General features: G+C 35.0%; 1 protein-coding gene across 9 annotated transcripts in view; it reads left to right on the top strand.

Annotated features, from left to right (window-relative positions):
* Nucleotides 1-27,844, top strand: part of TLE4 (TLE family member 4, transcriptional corepressor) — a 143,251-nt gene that overhangs the window by 56,369 nt on the left and 59,038 nt on the right. For 5 of the 9 annotated variants that reach the window (XM_081281002.1, XM_081281006.1, XM_081281010.1 and 2 more), the window contains 2 exons: nt 19,714-19,918; nt 21,163-21,179. In XM_081281002.1, coding sequence (XP_081137128.1) covers nt 19,714-19,918; nt 21,163-21,179 — 222 coding nt within the window. The remainder of the gene's footprint in view (nt 1-19,713; nt 19,919-21,162; nt 21,180-27,844) is intronic. The other 4 variants (XM_081281007.1, XM_081281003.1, XM_081281009.1 and 1 more) reach the window with 1 other exon arrangement.

Here is a 27,844-nt window from a genome sequence, read left to right on the forward strand (position 1 = left end):
AAACATCCTGTGCTTGAATGTGTTGTATTCATGTTGGGATGGTCTGCATCTTTTTGTTATTAAGTCTTTCACAGGTCAGAAGTGGTAGAATTTTTATTTCACATCCACTGTCCAGTTTTATGTGTTTGCTGTATAAGGAAAAAATATACAGAGTAGTGCCTTATAGGAGAGCTTGCCAGGGTCATGTCGTAGTGTTTATCATTTTTGTGACTAGCTATAAGACAGTCATTGCCTTCCCTTACCTCTCATTGGTGGCCTTTTCTAGGAATGCTTCTTCCCCACCACCCTTTTTTGAGTCTTTTAGTGAATGTACTTGTATACAGTGGAAAAATTAAGTTAAATTAAAAAAATGCATTGTTTTGTTTTGGATGTTGTTTAAAGATATGAGGGGGAGGGTATAAAATCAAAATAAGTTCCCCTCTTTGTCACATCAAATACATTTTTATACTGTTTTCTGTTTCATTTTTACCTAGTTTATTTTGAATGGGATGACAGATTGCCTTTTCTCAGGGAAATGAAGATTTATTAGATTGTTACTGAGCTACTGAAAGACATATTGTGTATATCTGGATTTAATTATTAAAATAAAGGTAGTTTAATTTTGTGATCTAAAAATTTGAAGAATTAACACAGTAGAGCTACATGCTATCAAAGCAGCATGTGCTGTATTGGTGGATCTCGAGGAGTTTCAAGCTAATTGTATTCAGGTAGAGAATGGACTCAAAATCATATAATCTATTTTGAAAAATAGATTGCAGTAATAGACAAATGTAGCAGTTTCAGAGAACCACAAACCTTGTGAGGAAGAAAGAGCCCAGTTACAAACTCACTTGATGAATTGTTGCTAAGGTCCCTCTGTCTTTTCCATCCCTGGTAGTGTCTTGTGGGTCCAGTAGCTTTGAGAGTTGTAACATTTTGGAATGTTAAATGGACCAGTTGTGTATCCTCCTGGTGATGGCTGTGAGGTGCTGGTATTTTGACCTGCTAACAGAAATGATGATTATTCAGGTTTAGATTTTGTTAATTTGATTTTTAGAGTGTAGTTTGCTGTGATTTTCTGCACTGAGACAAGTTTTTCTCCTAATAGGTAAAGACCCTTCTAGGACCCTGGGGATCTTCATTTATTTATTAGGGCAATGTATCTATTTTATATGTATACACACTATCCAGACAAGAGCAAATGTTCTCAGATTTAATGAAATCTGATGAAGCACCTTTTTAACTCTGCAATATTATTCTAACTTCATTGGTAAATGAGCCAAACCAGTGATCCATGCAGTTTAAATGCAAAATGCTGAAGTGAGCCCAAAAACCTAGAGAGGCGGCTGTTCTCCTGACAATAAGCTAGTTGTGCTTAATGGAATGAAACACAGTTATAATGATTTCTTTCACAGGTCATGTTCAGTTTAAGACTGTTGATAGATTGAAATAAGTTAAATACCATTTATCTTTTATTTATAAGGAAGAAAACCGGGAAAATTCCTGTTTTATTTTCTTTGTACAGTTATTTAGTATTTTGTGTTTTAGTTTTATGCTTGCTTGAATTTTCCCTGAGTTCCCCCAAATAGGCTAGGGGAATATAATGTATCTAGTTTGATCTTATCATGTGTCCTACTCCAGCCACTGTGTTTTTAAATTAGAATCTCTGAGAGATCACACTGTTGGAACAACACACAGCTTTAAATTAGTAATATGATCTAATTAGAAATGATGTTTTCATTTCCTGTATTATTAAATTGAATCATCTGACTATCTTAAAATGCTTTTTAAATCCATTACACAGTGCATGCTGTGTGAATGTGGTTATGCTTAATAAAGGAGACTAAGTTAGAACCTTATAAGAATTTCAACAAAGCAACTACCATTGAGAAAGTTTCAGTATGAACATTCGTGGAAAAAAATGTTTCCCTGTAAAATAGAAGAATGTGGTTCTTTTGGAACTCCACTCCACCCCTTTAAAAACTCTTGAAGAAAAAAACAATGGTAGGAATGTATGCATTAAAATAAAAAGCCCCGCCCCCCCAAAAAAACCCTTAAGAACAGGTATGCCACGGTGTTGTAGGAAAATGTAGTTTGGCACTAGAAATGCTGAACCTCAATTTTCAGCAGTGACATTTTAATGATAGGAAGTCTGCAAAATTATTTGCCATCAATTGTGAAGGCAATAACAAGCCTTGGTGGTTTTTCACACTCTCTGTGTTAAGTGCTTTCAGAATGACAGCGTAAACTGTGTTAGAGAACTCCAAGGAAGTAAAACTGATTAAAATGTTCATGCTTGAATGGTGCTGATGGAATAGTTCATTTGGACTTTCTCTACCTCCTGCAGCTCAAGCTGAAATATTAAAATTCAGTGGATTTAAATTTCTCTCCTCTCAGCTCAGGAAAAAAAAACATTACATTTTAATAGGTTTTAAACCCATAATTCATTGGTTTGGAGCAGCACTGTTAAATCTATTTAAATATTACTTGTATTACTAAGGAAATGATTTAAATGACTTTGCCTTTACCATCCTATATGTATTTGAATTAGTTTAAAAAAAGAAAGACAATACCAAAGGGGAATTGTTCCCGCACCCCCTCCCCCTTAGATTTTTCTTTCATTGTCCTTGTCATATGCTTGACCCTTAAATTAATGTGTGTGTGTGTGTGTGTGTGTGTGTGTGTGTGTGTGTGTTCCAGATTGACTTTTTGGGAGAGGGTTTTGCAGTATGACAACTTAAAAATGTATGTTCCTCCTTTTCTATTGTAGATTTCAAAATTGCCATTTTAACTTTCAAAGCCATTTGGGCAGTGAGCCTTTATGGTAATTTCCCTTGTTTTCTTAAACAGATTGGCCATTAGGCAAAAATTAGAAAGGTATAAATGTGTGGAGGTGTTTAAAAACAAATGGGTGTGTTTCCCTCCATCAAAGGTGTATGATGTATACTTCTGTGGACACATAGCCTTCAGTAATAGAAAACTTGAAATAAAATAAACAATACAATTTCACTTTTAACAAAAGCAAAAATATATTAAGTATCCAAAAGCAGTATTTTCATTCCTCTGCATTGGCTAATAAAAGGTCTTCTATGCATAGAATTTAGTCCTCAATAGCTCAATTTTTACAACTCATTGTTTACATTATTTTTTAAACCTGTGCTTACAGGAAACATGCTGCTGAATCTCCTTGTCTTGTGTTTCTCTCAACTCATTGATATTTTCTAAATGTATGTAATATGGAATGGAATTTTAAAAAGCTGTAAAATTGATTTTGTATTTTCTTGGAGGTTGTTATTTCAGCTTTGTGGAAATTGTTATTTCATCTTTGTGACTGTCTTTACATGCCTGAAGTTTAAAGGCTTCTTAGGCTATGCTGGCCACAGGCTGCATCAATGTGTAAAGTCTAGGGGCAGAGGCTGGCTTGAAGATGTCCTATTTTTTATAATTGTAGGGCTATGCTCATCTGCTCTTAAAAAGCTGTGATGGCATTAAAACCTAAGGAGTTTTGTATCACATCCTTCTTTATCTTCTGTTGGTATGCCTACCCATTCCCCTCCACTTTTAAACTGGCTCATTTGCTGTGAAGCAGGAGACTATTATTGAGTGATGTAATCATAATCTAATCTTTCTGCTGCAATTTGATGAAGCTCTAAGAGGCAATAATTTCCCTTCTCATAACAAAGACTAATATATTTAAGTAATATTTCAACTCAGCTGTACTTCAGAATTGTGTCCTCCACCCCCCCAACACACACACATACATCTCAGGGGGGAAAAAGACACAAAAGCACTCCTAAGGAACAGGATTTCTGATTTGAGGTATGCACTCAGTTATTTCCATTACAAAGGTTCTCTGGGAGAAATATCTAGAAGCTCTTCCCTTAAACTAGTGATGATCTGAAGTGCTGATATATTTCTGTTTAGGAAGGAGCCTGCCTCCCCTTCAGTAAATGCACTTCCATAGCTCACTTCCATAGCTCAAGAGAGAGTCTGGCACAAAGTGTTAACAGAATTATAGAATATGGGTGGGTACATCTGTATCACTTAAGGCCTGTGGACGTTATATTTCCTAGATCTGCAAATGTGCATTCATTTACATAGGAGCACAGTGTGCATCAAAGGGGAAGCACTGTTACACAGAAAAGCAGGTTTCACTTCAGTTAGCTTGCAGGGAAACAATTGGAAATTATTAACCCTATTATTGTTTTGTTTTTGTTATTTGCTTTTTATAAGTCAGTCTCTCTCTCTCTCTCTCTCTCTCTCTCTCTCTCTCTCTCTTTGTGTGGTACTGGGGTTGAACCCATGTGTGGTTTTTTGTTTTGTTTTTATCTTTGATTTTATAATTCTCTTTCTTAATAGTGTTCCTCCAAGCAGTATCATCAGCTGCCATTTAGTCAAAGACTTTTATCCTTGTGAACAGTGCCTGCCTTGTATCCCTCAAAATTGAGAGGGAGGGAGGAAGAATGGACTATAAGGGAGGCATGCTTACCTCAAAGAGGTAAATAAAGGGCTAATGGCTGCTTGACTCTTAGCATTTAAGTGAAGTTGTTAAGACTTCAGTTTTGTGTTTTCAAAGCTTCATAGGAAATCAGTTTAAAAAGGCTTCTATCTCAAAATGCATTTGTTGTCTTAAGAATTCGCTTAAGGACTTTTGTGAAAAGATTAGAATCCTTTAATTTAATGAATAATAAGAATGACTTGATTGTTATATCCCGCTTATTCATTCTTTCAAATATTTTAGTACCTTCACCAAATCCTGTTGCAGAAGGACATTTTATTTTGTTGTTTGTAATATTTTAAAATGCTTCTGAAATGTGTTTTGAAATGATTCCTTTTTTAAATATTTATTTGTTTAGTTTTAGGTGGACACAATATTTTTATTTTTTATATTTTTATATGCTGAGGATTGAAACCAGTGCCCCCTGCTTGCTAGGCGAGCACTCTACCACTGAGCCACAACCCCAGCCCCATGAAATAATTCTTCAATTACTTTTAAATAATTTTATTAAGTTGGTAAGCTTTTTGGTTTTACATTTTACTACATGTAATCAACACATTTATCTTATTTTCAATAAGAGAAGTTTCCAAGGATATTAGAGTGAAAGAAAACGGTAGAAAACATGATAAAATGATACTACAGGCATTTGCAGATTTTGTGTATTTTTTTTTTTTTTTTTATGTTTTCAGGCATATTTTAAGATACTTGGAATTGGCAGTTTAGAAATACACATTATGGGTATTTGATGTTCCTTTTAAGTCAGATTTATGGAGGTAAATTTATATAAAGTAAAATTTATCCTTTATAGCATAAAAGTTCAGTGAGTTTTGATAACTAAATATAGACACATGTCATCACAACTTAAATACAGAATAGCTTTCCTCCACCTTCAATTCCCTAGTTTGCCGACAGTTCTTTCCCCTATCCTCAGCAACTGGCTACCACTAAAAATATTTTTTCTCCCAAAGTGAGAGAATGTCCTATATACATGGAATTATGCATTGTGTAACCTTTTTAATTTTCTTTCATTTTGTATAAACATTTGATATTTGTGTGATTGCCCATATCAATAGCTCAATCCTTTGTATTATTGAATGGTATTCCATTGTATGGATATACCACATTGTTTATCCATTCTCTCTTTGAAAAGGACAGTGGGATTATCTTCAGTTTTGAGTAATTATGAGTAATTCCACAAGAATATTCACATTGAGGCTTTTCAAAGTAAGTTTTCAATTCTTTGGGGTAGATTACCTAGAAAATAAGATTGCCAAATAAGTAACATGGTAAGTGTGTATTTAACTTTCCAAATAACTGACATACTGTTTTCCAGAGTAGCCTCATTATTTTGTCGTCTCCTGCGTATGAAAGAACCTATGCTCTGTATCCTTACCAGTACTTGCACTTGTAGATTTTTGAGGTTATTTCAGCTGTTGTAATAGGTGCATAGGGATATTCATCATATTTTTATTTTCCCATAACAACTAATGATACTTAATGTCTTTATGTGCTTATTTGCCATCTCTGTCTCTGATAAAGTATCTGTTCAAATCTTCCCTTTTTTTTGAGTTTTTTTAAATTGAATTTTGAAAGTTTGTGAATTTTGCAAATATATAAACTCATTCTATAGTATATCTTTTCATTTTTTTAAACAGTGACTTTTGAAGAGCACGTGTTTTTAACATTGATTAATTCTAGTTTATTATTTTTTCTTCTGTGGATCTTACTTTTGGTGTTGTTTCTAAGTAACATTTACTTCAACATTTAATTCAAGATCACAAATAGTTTCTTAATATTATTCCTCATGAAGATTTTTAATACTTAGCCCATGATACAGTTGTGTTTTTGTTTATGGTGTAAGATACAGCTTAATTTTTCTTTCTTCAGATGGACATCTGATTAAATTGTTCCCACGCCATTAATTGAAAAGACTGTACTTTATTGAATACCCCTTGCACCATTTTTTGAAAATCAACTATATGTGTGAATCTATTTCTAGACTCTGTTCTCTTCCATTAAATTCTTCATTTCTTTCACCAGTGCCACACTGTGATTACTGTAGCTAATTAGTGATGTTTCTTTCATTAGTGATGTTTCTCTTTCCCTTGTAGGCATATTTTTTCTTTGTCTTTATTGCCCTTACCAATACCCCTCAGAACTTCAGGTCTTTGTTATCAGTATTTTAAAAGACTGGCTAATATGGGGGAAGAAATCCAAGCCCACCACTTTTATCAAAAATGGTGTCTTATCTGCCTCCTAATTGTTTTTTTCTACAATGAATGCATCTTCCACCTGCCCCCAGTTTCAGGCACTCTCCCAGCTTGTCTCCTGTGGTCTACTCCTATAGAGATATTGTTTGTGCATTTGTCTTCCTATACTTTATTCTATACCTGGTAGCCAGAGTTATCTTTTTCTAAAGTGATCTTTTTCCATTCCATAAGTGGAATCCTTTTGTTCCTCTGCTTAAAAACCTTCAGATGGTCAGCTTTTATTTAGGAAAAATTCTTGAGTTTCTTACCATGGTCTACAGATAACACGGATTCAGCATGAGCTGACCTTCCTCTCCTCTACCTTTGTGACTTCACATGCCACTCACACTCCTCATTTAACTGTCATAAAGCCATGTTGGCTTTCTTCTCTGTCTGTGGATCATGCTTAGCATGTTCTTGATTGGAGTTCGTGCACCAGTTCTTCCATCTTTTAGAGTACTCTTCTCCATGTCTTGATGTGGTCTTCCTCATGCTCATCTTCAAAGATTCAGCTCATTTGTTTTTTCCTTAGGAAAGAATTCTCTGGATTGTAGCCCTTTTTATGTGTTGCTTCATCTAGTTCATTCACTGCTCCATTAGACTGTTTTATTTTCCTCATAGCATGTAGTAGGATTGATTTGTTTGTGTATTACTTTTCCTTCACTAGCTGGAAAGATCTTGTTTACTTGTGTAGCCATGGTGCTTAGAATAATAGGTAGCTCATAATTTTCAGTAAGCATTTGTACAATAAAAAGTAACTATTTGTTCAGTAAACATGCAATAATTTGTCTATAATATTGTTCAGTTAATATTGATTAAGTGAGTAAATACTGTATTTTGACCTGTTTTTTTAAATTTAGTTCCCCCCACCCCACAGTTTTGGGCCCAGACTGAGGAAAAGCATGGAGTAATAGAAAATACACAAACCTGAGGGTCACTTATATTTTGACCTTAGGAATTTCATTTAAGTTTTCTGATCTGTCAGATGCAAGGCTAGCAAACTATGGAACCAGCCTAGGTGTCTATCAGTGGACAAATGGATTTTTTAAAAATGTGATATATATGAAGTGAAGTTTTATTTAACCATAAAGAAAAATGGATAGAACTTGAATGATACGTTAAGCACAATAAACCAAGCTCAGAAAATTAAGGACTGTATGTTTTCTTTCATGTAGAAGCTAGAGAGGAAAAAGGAAGAGAAGTGTGTAGGGGTGGGGAAGGATCTCAGGGAAATCAGTAGAGAAAAGGGACCAGGAGGACGGAGGAAGACATGGAAAATACTAGGGAATGATATTGGCCAAATTTTATTGTGTGGATATATGACCATGTAATGATGAATTCTACCATTATATACAAGCTCTAATGCATCAATAATAAAAGGAAAAAAAGTATAAATGAAGGGAAAAAATGTAAGACTGGTGCTGATAGACACTAAAGTACTATCTAGTCTAACATGACTTTGTTAGCCTATTTGTTTTGATCATTGTGGAATTTTCATTTTAAAACTTGGTGTCCTTTTGTATCCATTATTTGTCTAGATTTATCATATCTCCAGGCTTTTATTTTTTTCCCTAAAAGGGTAACTAAAAAGAGTGAATGTTTATTGAATATTTGCTTTGTATTAAGTACTGTGCTAAGTAAGCATTTATATGAATTATTTAATCTTCACATCAACCCTGGAAGGAAATACTATTATCTGAACTTCACAAATAATGAAACTAAGGCTCTGAAGGGAAAAGTAGTTTCCTGAAGCCACATAAGGGGGAAATGGCAGAACTGGAATCCAAATTTCTAGTGAGTTCAGAGCTTACCTGTGTAATCACTGGGCTGCTCTTTTCCTTTATTTGTTCTCTTTATGCCATGTTCTTTTTTTTTTTTTTTTTTTTTAAACGCTGGTATCATATTTCCTTTATCCTGAGATCCACTGTTAGGATTGTTCATAGCTTAGCTTTGGGAGGAAAATGAAAATTGGGTGTGCTTGAACCACATGTGAATTGGTTAGCCATAGATTGATTGGATATGCTTGACTCATACTGTGTTTTATCTTCCTGTTAGTATAAGAACCAAAAGTTATCATTAGGTAGGTTTGATGATACTAGGTCTTTAGATCTAGGATTTCAGTCTTGGGCATTGGGCTGTCCATTAAGACCCCGAAACATTTGCAAAATTGGGTGTATGTTTTTTAGGGGAGAGGATAGTATACACTTTTTCAATAATAGTGTTTGTGGTGTTTATATTCACAAAGGGTCCAATGATTTAAAAATATTTAAACCTGTGCCTTTCGAGAATAGAATAGATCCTGATATGAAATACTAAAATCATTTGTGGGATGCATTAGAGAGAATGTTATGCTCAAAGATTGTGTTGGAGGGAAGCTACCCACCTCATGGCAAAGAGTGAGGGAAAAAAATGGCTGGGGACAGGATATAGTCCCAATGGGCATATCTCCAGTGACTGACTTCTTCAAACTGGCCCTACCTCCTACCAGTATCCACCACATCCCAGTAGCACCATCAGATAATAATCCATCAATGCAGTAATTCATTGATGGGGTCAGAGCTGTCATGATTTAGTTACTTCCCAGCCCTACCTCTGAACACTGCTGCAGTGGGGACCAAACCCCACATAAGTCTTTGGGGGAAGTCTCTATCCAAAACATAACATAATCAGTGAAATACTCAGAAATAGATCTACACATACATGTCAGAATGGGCAAGCAGATAAGTAGGGAGAAAGCTGGATCCTAGTAACTATTAGTAGGGGGACAGTTTTTCTTGTATGCATCTTATCATATGCAGAAGTCAATCCTAGAAGCATTAAAAAACAGAACTTTAAAAACCTCAGCAAAACAAAAAAATCTGGAAGAACTTTTTTTTTAAATCTCTTATAGTAAGAGTTCTTAAATGGATCACAATTCAAATCATAAGGAAAAAATTGATAGTATTTATTACTTAGTTAAAATGAAAAAACTTGTACATCAAAAGATACCTCACAGAAAATGAGAAGACAAGCCAGAATACTAGGAGAAGATATTTTGCAACATATATAACAAAGAATGATTATGATACAGATCATACCAGATAAAGAGCAAATAAAAATTCAGCTTTAAAAACAACCTGAAAACCACACTGTAGACAAGAGCTTTCATTATTCTTAAAATTGAAACCCCTTAGTATGCACTGTCTGATTCCCAGAATACTCATATTCTAATTTCCTCCATGCTTACTGGGTCATCAGTCTTACTTTCTCTTACTTGATCCCAGCAGGTATCTGTTCTGTTCTAGGCCTTGCAGCTGCCTTTTCTCTTGCTTCTGATTTGTTCTCTTTGCTCTCTGCAAGGTACTGTCATTTGCATGCTGCAGGTCTCCATTCAAGTGTCACTTTCCCAGAGCTGTTGCCTCCATTTATTCTTATGAATGATCAGACTAGTTGAGAAAGGGACCTGCCTGATAGGGCTGCTGGTATATTTCTGGACCTGGATAGTGAAGGCTATGTACTTCATTTTCTTGAGCCAATGCCATCTTTCACTGACTGTTCCTTTACTTCACATGGGCTGGTTTGGCCCACATTAGTCTTCAAATTTCAGAAGATTCATGAATCTGGAATGAAATCAATTCACTACTCACAGTCAGTATTTTAAAAAAAATATAGAATAGAAAAATCAGTGTGTTACACATAATAGTATTTGGCATTATTTGCTGAAATTTGATTTAAATTTATATTCTATGAAGATGTGTGCGTGTGCGCGCACACACACACACAGGTGCAATACATAACTGTTGGAAAGCAATTCATGTTCGTAACATCTGAGTTTCATTAATCTCTCAAGTAATAAGAACAAAAATCAGAATTACCTAAGAGCCTAAAGTAGATAGTCTTTTCAAATGTAGCCTTACTTTTAAAAAGTAGTATGAAGTAACTATAGAAAGCTTTTCTGAGCACATTTCCTTTACTTGATAACTTAATAAAACTCACAAAATAGATGTGTTGATCTTAGTCCCTACATTTTTTTCCTTAAATAGCATAAAGAAACCTTCAAGGAATTGTACTTTTATTATTAATTTGCTTAGAAGTACTCTTTTAGTAAGCTTTAGACCAATTCAGAAAAAGTGCTAACAAGATCATCAGTAGAAAAGTTAAGGGTTTTTTGTTTTTTTTTTTCTTCTTCTTCTTCCCTTGTTATTTCATGAGCTAAGTAGCAATTTGGGACGGTGGAACCCTTGCCTTGGGTTTCCTGAGATTTGGTTGCTTTGCTCTTTTTTTTTTTTTTTTTTTTTTGTCTGTCTTGCTCATCTGAGACCAGCCCAGATATCTTGAGATCTATAGAAATCTGTGGTTTGTTTAGCATGAGAAACTTAACCCTTTCAGTAATAATCTTTCTAGAATTGCTCTAAATGCATGTCTTTCTCCTACAGTAAATTCCAAGTTTTAAGTGATCATAAATGAGTTATAAATAAACTTAGCTAGAAGGAGATTTTTTTTCTTTCTTTTTTTTTTACTTGTGTATCTTTCCATATATTCATTTAACCTTTAGCTTTTGCTAGAGATGTTATTAAAATCAAGAATTTTTGTCTTATGGCAAGAAGAGCACATCTTATTTTCCTTGCATCTCACAACTTCAGGGAATTTGAATAGTAAAACAGACACTGTATACTCATCACCTAGATTCACCAGTTATCATTTGCCTACATCTGTGTGTGCGCGTGTATGGATTTTTTAAGTGTGTTGAACTGTTTGAAAATAAGAGGACGGTCATTTCATCCGTTAGTACTTCAGTGTGTATCTTCTTGGAGCAGGGATATCTTCTTATGTAAGCACAATACTGTTAATACATTCCTATATCCAGTAGTACCATTCATAGTCATATTTCTCTGATAGCACTTTTTTCTTCATAGCATTTTCCCCTACAATTCAGAATTCAACACAGAAAATGCCTTTGTTGTCATGTCTCTTTAGTCTTCTTTAATCTAGTAGAATAAATCCCAAACCATTTTGCTTTATGACATAGGCATTTTGAAGATCTCAGGCATGTCTTGTGGAATCTGGATCTGATTGTTGGAATTTTTTCTCAAATTTAGATTCAGGTTATGTATTTTTAGTAGGAATGCTACATTGTAGATAGTGGTGTGTATTTCTGGTTGTATCACCATGTCATTGATAAAGCAAGGTGATGTGTGATGTGATATTTTAACAGTGAGTAACGTGTTTCCAACAATGTTTTAGCTAGTGGTTTTACCACCTGTCTTAGAGGAATCAGTTCATAAATTAGAGTGCTGAAATGGTACATTTTAAAATAATTCTTTCCTTTTAAATTAAAGAAGAACCTTTCCTGTTCTCTCTTTCCCCCCATCTTTCTCCTTCCCTTCCTTTCTCCGTGTGTTTGTGTATGTGTAAGGTGTAGGTGAATACCTTTTTTTAATACCACGTGCCATAGAATTGTCCTAGTAACATTGGGAAGTAGATTTTATAATTGTTTCCACTTCTACAGGAAGAAACAGAAGCTCAGAAACATTGACTGGCTCTTGCTCATATAAATGATAGAAACTCTATCTGATTGGCCCTGCTGTCACTTCATTGTGGTGCTTCATCAGTGTTAAGGAGGATCTCCTTTCTCAGACTCCATCCCATCTCTACAGACAGAAGCCAGGTTAGCAGAATTGTCCATATTGAACAGTATCTTCCCAAGCTAGGGATTGCAGATATCAGACCAGTCTTTGCTTGTGGCTCCGTTTCAGAGTCTCTTACCTCTCCCTCTGACTCTTCTGAAGGTCTGTAGAGTCTACCCTTTACTTCTGTTCTGGAATAGTGAGTCCCATTTGGATCAAGACTCAATGCACCTGGCTTGGTCAGCTAGTGTAAAGGTGGGAGTCATCTGGCCCTGGAGTTGGAAAGTTGGCACTGGCTTAGGAGCTAAACTCTACCTGTTTTCTTAGGGTACCAGGGACTTCACTTCTGGAGACTTTTTTTTTTTTTTTTTTAATGTTTTAATCTATGAGAGTCTTCATTCTTAACAATGCTGGGAAATTGTTGCAAGCTTCACCTGCAGCAGGGACCTGTTAAGTTTTGACTCATTGTCTTTTTGATACTACCCATTAGTCTAGATAGCTGTCTTGCTTTCTGGCACAAGATGTCGCAGGTTCATTTTGTACTTTTAGAAATCAAGGTTCAGGCATTTAACTGCTTTATTACTACTGAGAGGTAGCAATTGCTTCTAAGAAAGATGCCTATTTTTTGAGGATTCTTCTCCTGTTAAGAGCTTAATGGAGATAAGGAGTAGCCAACAAGAAAACCTCTACCTGAATTTCAGTTGGAGATGTCCAGAATTCTAGGAAAGTGTAGTGAGGGTAACCTCACCAGCTCCTCCTTAGTCATGAACCAGTCAGTCCTTAGTGATCTAACAGTTGAGGACCTTCCATTAAGAGGAATTCCTATTTTTGCTAACAGAAAGACAACAATTTCTAAAGACATTTCCTGTGAATTCCATTCTCTAGTGATTCTTTTCTTTCTTTCCTACCAGATTTGAAGCTCTAAGGAAATAATTCTTTTGTTACAGAAAATCCAGTAAAAAGCTATTAACAGAATTGAGGTTGTGTCTACCACCTCTCTGCTATATATTTTCAGACATAATTACTGGCTATTTTTCAGAATTAAATTAATTATCTTAATGGAGTACTTACTTGCCTAAGTTCACTCCATTTTAATGTTTATTCTCTTAAGTGGTCCATCAAGAGAATAGAAGAAAGTTTTATTTTATATTTGGTTTGAGATAAAGTCCCCGCCCCCCTTTGCTTCTTTTTTTAAAGGTACCTGAAGGTAGTATTGGTCTAGGAAGATCAGTAAAAAGTTTTTTTTCCCCAAGATACCTGTTTTCCTCTATAGGTGTTTCCTCAGTTATGCTTCCATGGAGTACATTTATTTTAATGTGTAATTGGCACTACAGTTTATGCCCTCCACTTTGATATTTTTGGATTGAATATTTAGTTTTTTTATGAGCATTTTTTTAACTTGCTGATTTGTTATTATCTTAAATTATTTTAATAATAGATTGGTGTGAAACTACTATTCTTAATATCCATTTCCCTTCCTTTGATCTTTGAAAATGAGAGGTAGGTTTTACCAACCTAGATGCTCTTCAGTGGATGAATAGATACAGAAACTGTGGTACATATACACAATGGAATATTATTCAGCAATAAAAGAGAATAAAATCATGGCATTTGCAGGTAAATGGATGGAGTTGGAGAATATAATGCTAAGTGAAGTTAGCCTATCCCCCAAAACCAAATGCCAAATGTTTTCTCTGATATAAGGAGGTTGATTCATAGTGGGGTTAGGAGGGGGAGCATGGGAAGATTAGATGAATTCTAGATAGGGCAAAGGGGTAGGAGGGGAAGAGAAGGGGGTGGAGGTAGAAAAGATGGTGGAATGAGATAGACATCATTACCCTAAGTACATGTATGAAGAAACAAATGGTGTGAATGTACTTTGTGTACAACCAGAGATATGAAAAAATATGCTCTATATGTGTAATGTGAATTGTAATGCATTCTATGGTCCTATATAACATTGGAATATTAAATAAATTTTAAAAAAGAGGTTCTAAACCCTTGTTGATTATTTGCTCTGTAATTAACACAGATGGGTCAGAGATCAGAGGACTGTGGGCCTTCACAGTGTTGTAGGGCAGTCCATTTGATTGTGGTACTCTCAGCTCCTTCAGTAATATCCAGAGAACCCGGATCCTTTTCCAGGGAATCTGCTTTGAGTTTCCCTCTGTTGACTAGACAATTAGATAGAAATTCTTTTTGAAATTTAATTCTGGAATGTTATTTGATGTTTGATAAATTAATTTTTTAATGGAGATAAAGGGTTAAAATTTAGTTCAGCCTTTGATGACTCACTGCTTTTATTTGAAGAAGTAGTCTCTGATGTTTTTATTCACCAATCATTATCAATTTTAAGTACTTCTGGGGTGTTTCCTGGGTGAAAATTTACAAAGAAAGTTAAATATGACCTCTAAATACAGAAACAAGTCTGTTTTATTGATTAAAAACATTTTAAAACCAACTATAATATTTCAACATTTATATTTTTATGAAATAGCTCTTGGTGCTATGTTAAATCTCATTTTGTCTATACTTTTATATTTTAAAAATTTCATAAAAAATCTTTCCTTTCTACATGTTGCCATACTGAGTATGTTTTTTGTTTGGTATTTTGTGTGTATAATGGGTGACTTATGACGTGGGTTTATGATAGCACCCTCTCATTTTCTTTTCTGCTTTAAGTTCAAGGCATATTCTCTTAACTAATATGGCTATAATTTGATTGTTTCTATTCATAAGATTTTGAAAGGACTTTTGTTATAATGGGTAGAAAATTAAAGCTTAAATGTGATATGGTATTTTGGGACAGAAAAATAACATTAGTGGAATAATTGGGGAACTCTGAATTAAAGTCTATATTTTGGTTGATGGTAATATGCTGGTGTTAATTTCTTCGTAATAAATTCTATGGTTGTTTAAAATTAGGGGAAATTAGGGAAAGCCAGGTAAAGAGTATATAGGACCTCTATATAGTAGAAACTTATTAAAAGCTTAAAATATGTGGATATAGGATAAATAGTTTTCTGGTTTAGAGAAAGTTTAGTGATAGTTGTATTTGAACCCACTTTTGACTTGTAATATTAAGAATTAAAAAAAGCCTAGCAATAAAAATAAATGCATACTTTTCATATTGAGGGCCAAGCCCAAAGTTTGATCGCTAGAATATCCATCCTGTACTTTTTAGATTATTGCTGCTTATTTTAAAATTGTCCAAATGAGGGATTATTGCAGAAATAGTTAGCTTTTTCATTTCTTCTGGTTCCTTTTTAAAATTTAAAGCTCGAGAGGTCACCAAGAATAGAACTAAACCTTACCACTTTTAAGATTGTTGCTGATGTCAGTTGATAATGTGTTTGAACATCTACTCAGGAGTATCTAGGTACCGTGGAAAATTTTAAAGACACACACTAAACCTTTTATTATTTTTGCTTGCTAAGTGTCATATAAATGATATTGGCCTCAAGTACTGTGAGAATTTAGAGGCGATGATAGAGATTACTTTGAGCCAAAGTGATTAGGACTGTCCTCATAAGAGAAGGTAGACAGGAGTATGGCATGAAAGGACAAGCAGAACAAATGAGAAGGCTACATGTATATGTTTGTCTTGATTATTAGACTAGTATTATAGGCAAAGAGCTTCCTGGATGATATTGCACAGGGATGTGCAAAAGTTAGGTTGCTAGTTTATGGAATGTCTTTAATTCTTAGAAATTTGAACTTTTATTTTTAGATAAAAGAGGTCTATTGTTTCTGGAACCAGAGAGTAAACTTTCAAGGATTTTATTTGTTTTTACTGGGTCTCTCTTACCTCCCTTCTCAGACTCTAAATTTTGTTAAGTCTGCGTCTGATACATACATAGCTCTATGTGACTAGAGACTCTGAAACATTTACAAATTATTTGACACATTAAAAATACATTGTTTCTTTATACATTAAAAAAAAACTCATCCAAAACCAATACCTTCAATGATTTAGAAGTATTGTTTTTATTCTCTCAGAGGATAAAAAAGAACCATAACTACTCTCATTTTTCCACTCAAGCAGGACCTTTTTAAAGGCAGAAGATATATGCGGTGTCTGTTTCCACGTGACATTCATAGTAAAGACTTCCTGGGATCCTCAATTTATTTTGTTCCACCTCTGCACTGCTCTCAAAGGACCTTATCTTCTCTCCTCCTTTATGTCTACCTTAGAGGAAGAAAGTTCTTTTCCCTTTAAGGTTGACCCCTCCCCACCTGCATAGCCCACATCATCTTCCCTTCTTTGCTTTATTATTGCTCCTTCAATTCTCCAAATCTCTGCCTTACATCTCCAGGTGTTCTCTGTTACTGATGTGTCCTTCTGCTTGGAAGCTTAATACCAGAGCTTCTTAACATTTTGTTTAAGATGAATTGTCCATGTAAAGTCAAAAGAACTTGAGGCAGCACTTTTTCAGGGGGGATAAAAATATCCTATAATTGATTTTTTTTGGTCTGCATAGTGCTTTACACACAATAGGTACTTGATAAATATTTGTAAATTTAATTAAAATAACTTTGTTTGCCCTCTTTAGTACTGCCCTGGATCTATACCCTGTCTTCATACTGCCAAACTTTTTTAACAACTCATGTCGTTGTGTGTGTAGAGGAGATATTAAGAAGTGGAAGTACAAACACATACTCTTTATACCCTGAAATCTGGACCCCAGGTACACCATTCTTTCATATTCAGAACCCAAGGCCCACCATTCTCATGAAACTGAGCACTACTAAGACTAATTTAAATATGTCAGTTTTTTTTTTTTATCTCTAAGCCATTTGCAGCCACAGACAGCATTATCTTCATTGCTGCTTGCTTGCTTCAAATATTGAAATGATCATCATGATCAACCTCTTTATAGCTCTCTGAATGCTCCTGTTGTATTTCCTTCTTGTCTTTTTTTTTTCCTTTTGCTCCTTTACTCCTGTCTAGCATCACCTACCTTTATGCAAATGACTTCTACCTCTCTCAAATTTCCCTACCCCTAATCTAACTTCTTGCTAGCCAACTCCACTTGGAAGGCCAGCACTGACTGAAAGTGAAAAATGTTCACCACAAGACCTATAGGTAACTTACATTGGTCACTATCAATTTGTTTTTCTTCTGTGTCCTTATATCTATATCTCTGAGTCCTATCAATCTTCATAAATTTCTACTGCCACTATACTCTTATTACAGGCTCTTTATTACTCTAGACATTAATTACTGCAAGCCTCCATAAGCTCATTTCAGTTCCAATGAGCCTGTATTGAATCATAGTGGCTTTTACCCCCACTAAATTCATGTCATTCTTTGTGTTTTAGAACAACCCCCACATTACTTATCTAAGTTACATTCACCCATTTCAGATCAGCTCATGTTTCAGTTGTCTTCTAAAGTTCTCTCCAAATATCCTGTGTGTATACTGTCTTGTAGGACTCCTGTATCATTTGTTGCCTTATAAAGTCATTGTTGTTCATCTTTTATAAGAAGACCCTGACTTGCCAGAGACACTGAGACTGTGGAAAGAATAGACCACAGTCTTAGGCCTCTTTGTATCCTGGTTTCCATCTCAAGTCCCTCTACACATATAAACAGGCTCTTATAAACAGGCTTTTCATTTGAACTCAGACAGTGGTTGTGTGCCTAAAAACCATACACCTGAAGTATTAGGGAAATATAGAGGAAAAAGAGAGTTGGAGCAATTTTCTGTGAATAAGTTGAACAAGAATTTGAAGTCAGTTTGCCAAACAAAATAGGATAGCAAAGAACCAAGCCTTGCTACCCTATTTTGTTTTCTTCATATTCATTTAGAAAATATAATTTTATACTCATACTTTTTGGTCATGTCTAAATTACAGTATGTAAAGAATTATGGGTATGATTTTAGCCACTCAGATGAAGAACAATCTAACCTAAAAACTACCCAGTTAGGAAAAACTTTGGCATGATTTTGTACATGGGGCTTGGTTGGTGGAGTGTCTAGGTACTATTTCCATTTTTATTTAATCTAAACTTGACAAAAGTGTTTGTACTTTATTTTATTGATTATATTTTAAATGCACATAGCCAGAAAATAGATGCAGGTCAACAAGAAAAAAGAGCTAATTAATGCTATACTTTTGACTTCAGTCAAATATATGAAGACAAGAAGAAGAAAACAAACAGAATTTGGAAAAGAGAGAAAAATATTCACTTTTTTCTTTGAAGTGTTTTATGAAGGCATTTCAAGATCCTTTTTACTAGGATAATTTTTTTTAAAAAACTATTTTGTGAAATCTTGCTTACTGTCATAAGTTAGGCCTAGATAGTGATTCATTGGAAGACAGTAATATTTAATCACTACAAACATTAATCTGAGAATTACTCAGCACTTGTTCTGATAGAAAATTGGAGCAGGGTTTTGAGTTGAAGAAATTTCTGTTGAGGGACATGTTTAACTTAATACCCTCCCTACTCCTTTCCTCCTCCCCCACCTTCCTTTTCCCACTCAGAAGAGGCAACCAGGCCGCCCACAGCAGTTCTTGTAGTGGAGCTTGGTGCAGCCTCAGCTGAGGTCAAGCACTCCCATTCCAGCCTCTCAAGGGCTTTCTCTATGTGTTGCCAGTGTGCTGGTAAAAATGACTTTAAACTCTTGTCAGCGCAGTTACTGGTGCATGCATCACAGTCCCACTCAAATAAACCTGTCACAACATAGAGTCGGCCGCTAGAGAAGAGTACAAGGGCAGGCCTCTAGCTTTTCATTCGAGCATCACTAAACGTGCACAGAGTGCCCAATTATTTCAGCATTATTGAGCAAGCCTACAGGAGGACCCAAGCCTTGCTACATTAGATTTTCTTTAGTAATTTGCTCAAGTACCGCTGAGGACACTTAAAGGGCTTAAAACGGTGGCTGCAACCAGTTTCCTTTTCTGGGTTGTTAATTCAGGTTTTCTCTTTCAAATTAACTCTCCCTGCATGCTGTGCAGTGGTTCTGGGAGAACTGTTTAACACTAATTTTCTCAATTTTCAGCCTTTTTTGTTCAACATAACTGCTTTAACAGTTATTCACATACATGTTTTGATTAGAAATGTATGATAGCCAGCCCCCCCCTTTTGGGAACAAAACAGGCTTTTTAAACTCTAAATGTTAAGTTAGATAATTTTACTACTTAAAAGCTAAGTTATTTACTGTACATGTACAAAATCCCCAAATATAAGTAAGAAAGGAAGCATTTACCATCTATACATTTCTTTTTCTCCTCCCCCCCTTTGAAAACATGTACATTATAATTATTTCCTTCATGTTACTGGATTTTTCATTTTCTATTTCTGAGTTCTTTTTGCTGGGGTGGTGGATTGATAGAGGGGACAAATTCAATATCTGTGTCTAATTTTTCACAGCAGCAACAACTCCAGGCTCAGCATTTATCTCATGGACACGGTCTGCCTGTGCCTCTGACTCCACACCCTTCGGGACTTCAGCCCCCTGCCATTCCACCTATTGGTAGCAGTGCTGGGCTTTTGGCCCTCTCCAGTGCCCTGGGAGGTCAATCCCACCTTCCAATTAAAGATGAGAAGAAGCATCATGACAATGATCACCAAAGAGGTGAGCAATCCTCCTGTGTTAGTAGTCTGAGATTACCTACCTGCTGCTGAGGGTAGGTTCCAGATACCATTGTTGAGTCTATCTCTGAATTTAATTTTACCAGTGACTAAACAAAATAAGATAAATTCATTATTTGAAGCAGTCATTTGTCTAGTGACACCCTAGTGGTTGGCAAGAGTAAATCTATTCCTTAAAGGCAAGGGATCTGTTTTCTTGATTATTGCCTTTGATCCCCAGCTACCCTATGTTTTCTGAGACTAAATCAGTAATAGTCTTATGATGTTCTGTATTTGGAGTAGTGTGTTCCATTAATAGCTAATTTTGATCAAATTTATTTTGGGAAAGACTAATAAATGTCCACTTGATATTTGACTAAATCAATTATTACATATAAATCAGGTGAACAAACTCAGGGCAGTAAAAATCTTACAGGTAAGAAAACAGTTCTGGTGGTTTTAGTAATTGAGAAAGTACAGCACAAATTAGTGACATCTGTTGATTTAACTGCCTCTCTCACCCAGTCTGTTTAAAAGCATAAAAGTAACTTATTTCTTACTATAAGAATAGCACAATTATTTATGTAATTACTTGATTTAAAGGCCAGTTGTGCTTCTTTTAGGTTGACTACTTCCCTCCTGTGAGAAAGTTGATAGTATAGAGACATTTCAGTGTGACTATATGTTTGTATGATGCTTTACTAATAATTTTTAATAGTTAAAGACAAAATAGATGAAAAAGTCTCCCAGCATTCCTTTGTCAGAATTTACTTAGCACGTGGTGGTTCCTTGGTTCAAAGGGTGTGGTTCATAATTCAAAGCCTGTTTCTACTCCTGTTTCCATGTCATGTCCATGAATTATAATCTTGGATAAATTATTTTTATCACATAAGTATAAATTTACCATCCCCGACATGAGAACCACTCATTTTTCTTTCTGTTATCTTAATGCTATGGTACAGAGTTGACTCATGATTATAAACATTTTTATAAGTGGAAAGGTTGACAAGGTACATAAGTAATAAGCATGGTCAGCTTTGGTCCTTCTGAAATTGTGTCAAAGGTAGACTTGCTTTGTAAATCTGGTAATGTTAATAATTAACTTACAGCAAAGTTGACATCTGTGCAATTTATTATTTAACAGAGATCAAGTTTGATAAATATATGAGTTTGTGTAAACTAACAAGTACTTTTTTTTTCTTCTTTCCACTACTTTATCTGCTTGTGTTGCTGCTGTTTTGCCTACAGACAGAGACTCCATCAAGGTAGGACTCAAAATTCACAAAGAACTAGCTTAAAAGGGCTCTCTAAATGATAGGGGTAAATCTAGTATGTATTCGTTTAAGTTTATGGAACAGTAGTTAACTGACTTTTTAGATGTGTGGTTGATATTTTTAAAAATATAATCCTGTTTCTCTATAAGAATCATATTTGTAGAGCAGGATTGAATCATAAACTCTGATTTGCATTGTTCCTTATTATGTCTTACCACATGAAAAAGAATAATTACTTTCTTCACTTAAGCTTTGGCTGTAAGGTGACAATGAAATGAAGTACATAAATTGATTTAAAAGGAGATACATACAAGTTTCATGTTTTCAAAAAATTTCATCCTACAAAATTCTTTATCAGAATTCTTAATTTTGGGGGGCTACACAGAGATGTAGTTCAGTAGAACATCATGTGCTTGGCACACGTGAGGCCATGAGGCCATGGTTCAGTTCCAAGCACCCGGAAAAGAATTGTTAAAAAGCACTTCTGTTCACCAGTTTCTTTTCCTATCTCTCTCTCCCTCTTTCTCTGTCTCTATCTCTCTATCTATCTCTGTCTCTGTTTTTATTCAAACCTGACAGTTGACTTTATTATATTAAGCATAAAAATTAGTTTATCCTCACAAATAGTTAAGAGAAGGAAAGAAATTTTTACAAAATTAAAATGCCTGATTTGTGTTGGACATGGGAATCAAATACACATATTTGATATATGTTTAACTGGGCATGGAGGCACATGCCTGCAATCCCAGCTGACCAGATCATTGGGATGCTGAGGCAGGAGAATCACCAGTTTCAAAGCTAGTTATTTTTAACATCTTGATTTCTAGTATGGCAGTTCTCTTTGGGTTTTACCTCTGTCTTATCTGCCTTCTGTATCCCTTTATAGACAAGTTATAAGGAAATACAAAAGGTATTTAGGGGCTAATGATTTGTATGTGCTTTATAATGCCACAATGGAATGTACTCAGGATATTTGAATTTCTTTAGGAAGCAAACAAGGTAAAATAGACTGCCATGGCAAGAAATGAGTAAAGTGTGAATGTTGTTTTAATCGTTTTTCCACCCAGTACAGTGTAAATATGCTATTATGTTATGCATATTTTTGTTACATATGCCATTGTATTATTTACTGATTTAGAAGGAAAAGACAGTTTGCAAGTATTGGCCAAAGTACAAATGCTGCCTATTCCTTTTCTTATATTTTATAGTAATTCAATGTTGTGGAGTATAGGTAATTACATCTCTTGGGGTTTTTAATTAAACTTTGTATATGAAGACTAATATCTTCCCTGAAACAATCTGTGCTGTCACTTTGAATGCTTCTGTAAAAGGCTCCTTGTCTTTTATAATAAAAGGGGAAATTTTTTTTCCCAGAGTCCTTAAATAATGGAAGATAAAAATTGAGTATATCTATTTTACTCTTCAAGAATCTTTGTAATTTGAAAGGGCATCTGCAACCTCATACAGATGTCAACATTTACAATTGGAGCTGCATGCATTAAATTATTTAATTATGAATTTATGGTTGTGTATTTTGTTGGATAATATGCTTATCAGTATCTAGATTTAAAAAAAAAATTCTTTATAGAGTCTATATAGTGTTCCACACATGTGTACTTTGGAAGTAGTAAGTAAATGCAATGACTAGATAAACTGATAGCAGCACTGTGAAAGCCTGTGTAGTTGTTCTGAGGCCTTCATATAAACATTTCCTGGTTTCTTAATGATAAATATACACCTTTAGGCAGGCCAGTGAACTAAATTAAAGCTTTCTCTCAAGCCCGATTCCCAGCTGACTGTGAAAATATTTATACTCCAGTCAGTGCACATTTTTGTGTTAATTATGTTTTATATTCCCTTATTCGAGTAGTGTGTATTTTGAAACAATCTATAATCATGCATGGAGAGCCTGGAAGTTGGAAGAGTCTTATGCAGCTAGAAGACAGGGGGAAAACAAACAGGAATTAGAAGCAGATGATTTTAGCTTGATTTATTATGGAATGGTAGCTTATTATAAATTGATGTTTTTATTGGGTTGGGTAGCATTCTGAAACTTGAAGTTCTGTTATGTCAGGTCTGGGGCTGAGCTAAAAATTTGCAAAGTGAAATAGTTTGCTGATTTTTTAAAATGTGTTCCATGATGTTCAGAGAAGTTGTTAGTTGCTTGTTCTTCCATCGATCGTCCTTATTCTCCTCTAAATGGTTTCTGGTTAAAAGGAGCTTTTTATGATTGTTGGCTGTGGGACTCGAGATGGTTTTTATCAGCCAGAGTGTGTCAGTTGCCTGCAGCTGGAGTCAGGCTTGTATGAAATAATTTATTCATGCAGGATAATGCTCCTTAACATTTAACAGGTAATGAACATGACATAAATTTCCTTCTTGCTTTTAATTTTTCCCTTTCTTCTTCTAATGTGCAAACAGGCAGCTCTGGTACTCTAAATAATAAGTAATTTTTGGCCATCTGTCAAAAGGAAATTTCAATACAAATTTAAATTAATGGTGCCTGAAATTTTTTATAGCTCCTCTAAAAGCCTCTAATGTGCACAAAATTCTGAATCTGCTGGTAGTAATTAGTGTTGCATGTAATGAGGATGTGGGCAATGTTATACAGCCCCATTGTAACATTTTGATATGGTAGCAAAATTTTGATTTATACATGGTTGTGGATGGGTTTAATTTGAGAGACACTTTAAAAATGTTTTCTTGACGTTACAGATAATTAAATAGGGCATATTTCAGAATAGCTTATAAAATATAAATTTGAACTTACTCTGAAGAAATTAAGGTGTTTTACCTTTAGATGCCAAGTGAAATGAAAGAAATCATTTGGTACATGATCGGTTCTTTTTCTTCTTTTTCCTTTCTCTTCTTGAAAGTTCTGTAGCCACTAAATCACATGCTATTGGTTTTATTGATCTTGTTTTCTATAGCTGCAGTAGCCAGGTTCATTCCTAAGCCTGTTATTTGCAGACCTCTGTTTGAAATTTTTCAACAAGGGTTGAGAATGTAAATATGGATCTAAAGGAGAAAGCACTATAGGTGTCCAAGAATCAATTTCCTTGGTGATGAGAAACTAGAACCTTGTATGTAGTAGGGCTAAAAGTAAGGAGCCACAGCACCTGCAGCTTTCCTGTGGCTGTCCAGTGATTCCATGTGCCCAACTGTAAGACCTACATTTGAGGCTTGAAAACAGAAGCAGACCACGGTCTACTCTCACCCTTAATAGTAGAGTGGAAAGTTCAAGTTTAGCTTTCCAAAAGGCCCAGAAATTAAGTTCATACTTCATTTTCCTTTATTTAGAACTCTTCTCCACATCTTTAGAAAAAGGCCTAAATAAAACAAAGCAAAGTGTTTTCTAAGGTGGTGGAACTTAACATGCCCATTCTTCCCACTGAGGACTGAGGGAGAAAAGTGGTTGGCTCTAAAATGCCCTCCAGAAAAGGACATTTGAAGTACTGCCAGGAGCTTCCCAGTTCCTGGAGGTACCAGTTCATGAAGAAGAGTCAGTTGTTTGACCTATTAGGTTTTCACATCACTCTTTAGTTTTCATCTGAAAGACTGAAATGAGTGTAATGGTTTAGAGCTGTGAAAGTCAAGATGTCTAAAATTTGATATGAACTTGAGGTTGAGAAATTAGCCTTATTATCTTCCCTCCCAGTATTTAAATAGTTCTAATACCACCCAGCAAAGTGATAGGCACCTAAATCCAGACCCAGGTTATATATAAATAGCAAAATTCATTATCAAATATTGATTAACTCCATAGCATTTCCCAAGTTGCTACTATACTATTGCATTTTTTATTATGTCCGTTTTATGTGTCTGCATAGTCCTCTCATGTTTTATCTTGAGTGCAATAACTCTCAATCCGTATCTTTGAGGAATTTTAAATTTTTTAATCTGTAACATGTATTTAGAAGTACATTTTTTTGCCCTCTTAAGTGTTGTATGAGTATGATGGTACACTTTAATTTTTTAATTTACATATAATTATTTTTCAGACTGAATGCTTTTTTGTAGGTGTATATAGTGTGTTGTGTTGTTTTGTTTTACAGTGGGAGATTAAACCCCAGGCCTTGTACGTGTTAGGCAATCTCTCTACCCTTGAGCTGTGTCCCAGCCTCTATACTGTGGTTTGTCCTGTGAATTCTTTTGGTTTTCATTCAAAGGTTTTCATAATTATCTACTCTTTAGTTGTGTTTAGGATAGTGCCTGTTTATTTTGTTCCATCTATATTTCAGTGTTTATTCTGTATAGATGGTAAAACATTATATGTTGCTGTTCTCTTTTCTCTCTCTGCTATTTTCTGTTGGCAGTAATGGTTTATCAGAGGAAAATTAGAATAAGGTTGTTTTCATGTTCAAATTAAAGTGTGTGATTCAGGCCAAGAAAATACTTTTGCCTTATTAGTTGAGTGTTACAGGTGAAAGTGGGGTTTTAGCTGAATTAGCAGAATGATTACTTCTACTTGCACTTAACTTTGCAGGATAAGACTAAATGGTCAAGGTTCTAGTCCAGGATCTTTTGTAACCTGTGTGACTTGCCACCACCCTCCAACACCCAGAGCTATTTTTTTCTCTCTCACAGGAATATCTGTCTGAAAGAAAAATGCTTTTAGCATGTTTAACCTTTTGAAATGTCCTGTGTGGGACAATAGTAGAGGAGATGCTTTGAAAGTCTTGTGAGATCAGATGTTTATAAAAAGACAAAGGCATAAAGTTATGGAAAGCTAAATTAAAAAGGGAAGAGGAAATGAAATTAAAACACTATAAAAACCAAGTAAACAAACTAGCAAGCAAAACAGTAATGCACTTGTGTTAACACCTGTTTTTCCCTCTGTCATCAGTAATCTGAGAATAGGAGCTATCTAATAAGGGGCACTCCAGTTTGTTCATTCTAATCTTGGAAAAAGTAAGATTAGTATCCACTGGACTCTTTCATCTCCTCTGAGACTACCCCTGTGCTCTTACAGCTCCTAGTTTACAGTTCACCTGTGAAAATAGGTGTTATGCTTACCCTTAGGTTATTTCCAGGGAAAGGTTTAGAGGTGCGAAGGTCCTGCCCAGAGTCACATAGCAGGTGCTATCCTCAAAGGAAAGCTCTTTGGATGACTCAGTCTTATTTTTTGTTATTGAAAATTAGACACATACTATCAGGTACACAGAATAGTACAAAGAACTCCATACAGCTGACATCTACGTACAGGAGCTATAATATTTAACCATGTTTTTATCTGTTCCTTTTGCTTTACTCAAATACTGTAAAGCAAATTCCAGAGAGCATGCATTTTGCCCATACATATTATATTTCATTGTGTAAAATCATCACATTTCTTTAAATGATGAACGTATCTTTTAGATAACCATAATGCCTTCAGTCACTTAATAAAGATAATTGTCTTCTATTATGCAACCTATAATCAGACTTTGATTATTTTAAGTAATTGATTTGGTGCTGGGATGTAGCTCAGAGATATAGCACTTACCTAGCATGTATAAGGCCCTGGGTTTTATCCCCAGCACTGCCTTCCCCCTCAAAAAATAAAAAAAAATTGATTTGCTTTAAGTAAGATCCAGATAGGGCCTATTCTGTTTTGTCTTGATAACTCTTAGGTCTCTCTTAATCTTAGTCTTTCTCACTTTTTAAATTTTTTTTCTTAAGAATTATAATTCTATAATTCCCTTCTGATATTAATCCTTGATTTGTCGTCTTGTATGTTCCCACAAAAATGATTAAGATTCTTGTATCAAAGAGCTACAAGTATGATGGGAAAGACCTTGGGGAACCAGGGATATTATCCACAGGGAATGGGTGTACTTAAATATATTTTTTAAGTTAGATTGAAAAATATACTTTAAAAAGCCTATGGTAACCAATACTTATATTTGTAAATTAGGTTTTTTTTGTTTCCTATTTCCATATTTATCTTCATTCATTTTTTAGTGCATTATAATTACATATAATGATGAGATTAATTATGCCAAATTCCTACATGCACATAATTTGATCCATTTCATTTCCCAATACTTCCCCTTTTATTCTCTCTCCTCCATTCCGCTTGCTCTACTCTACTGATCATTACCATTATTTCAGTTAGGGCATTATAACTTTAGATATATGGGATTCCTTGTGATATATCCATATTTATACATGGGCATAGTGTAGATTTTGTTCCCCATGCTCTCTTTTCCTCCCTTTCTCTCAATCCCTTTCTAGTCTTTTGGACTCCCTTCTATTTTCCTGATCGCCCCCCCCCCCACCTGCTTTATTCCATTTTTCACCCTTTCACTCTCTCTAAATTTGGACATTGATTTTGAATTTCAAATACAACATAGTTTGTGTGTAAAAGATGAAGGATACAAATAGAACTCTGTTGAAGATTAATTTACATTCCTAGATGTGGTTGTTAATAACATTGCCTTCACTGTTCACCACCAACATGCAAACTTAGACTTCATTCTCCCATCTTAAGAAAAAGGCCCTTCCTGGTTTGATTCAGGTATTCCTGACATTTCAAGGAATCACACAAAAACCTCTATATATGAGCCATTCTACAGGAAGGTTGTGCCAGGTTCGTCAAGCATCCTCTCTGTTTCACTAAGTAAGCTGTGCATCTGTGGGCAAGTCACTTAACCTTCATGGATCATACAGATAAA

The sequence above is a fragment of the Spermophilus citellus genome (genome assembly GCF_964194105.1).
Source record: "Spermophilus citellus genome assembly, chromosome: 2".
Classification (NCBI taxonomy): Eukaryota; Metazoa; Chordata; class Mammalia; order Rodentia; family Sciuridae; genus Spermophilus; species Spermophilus citellus.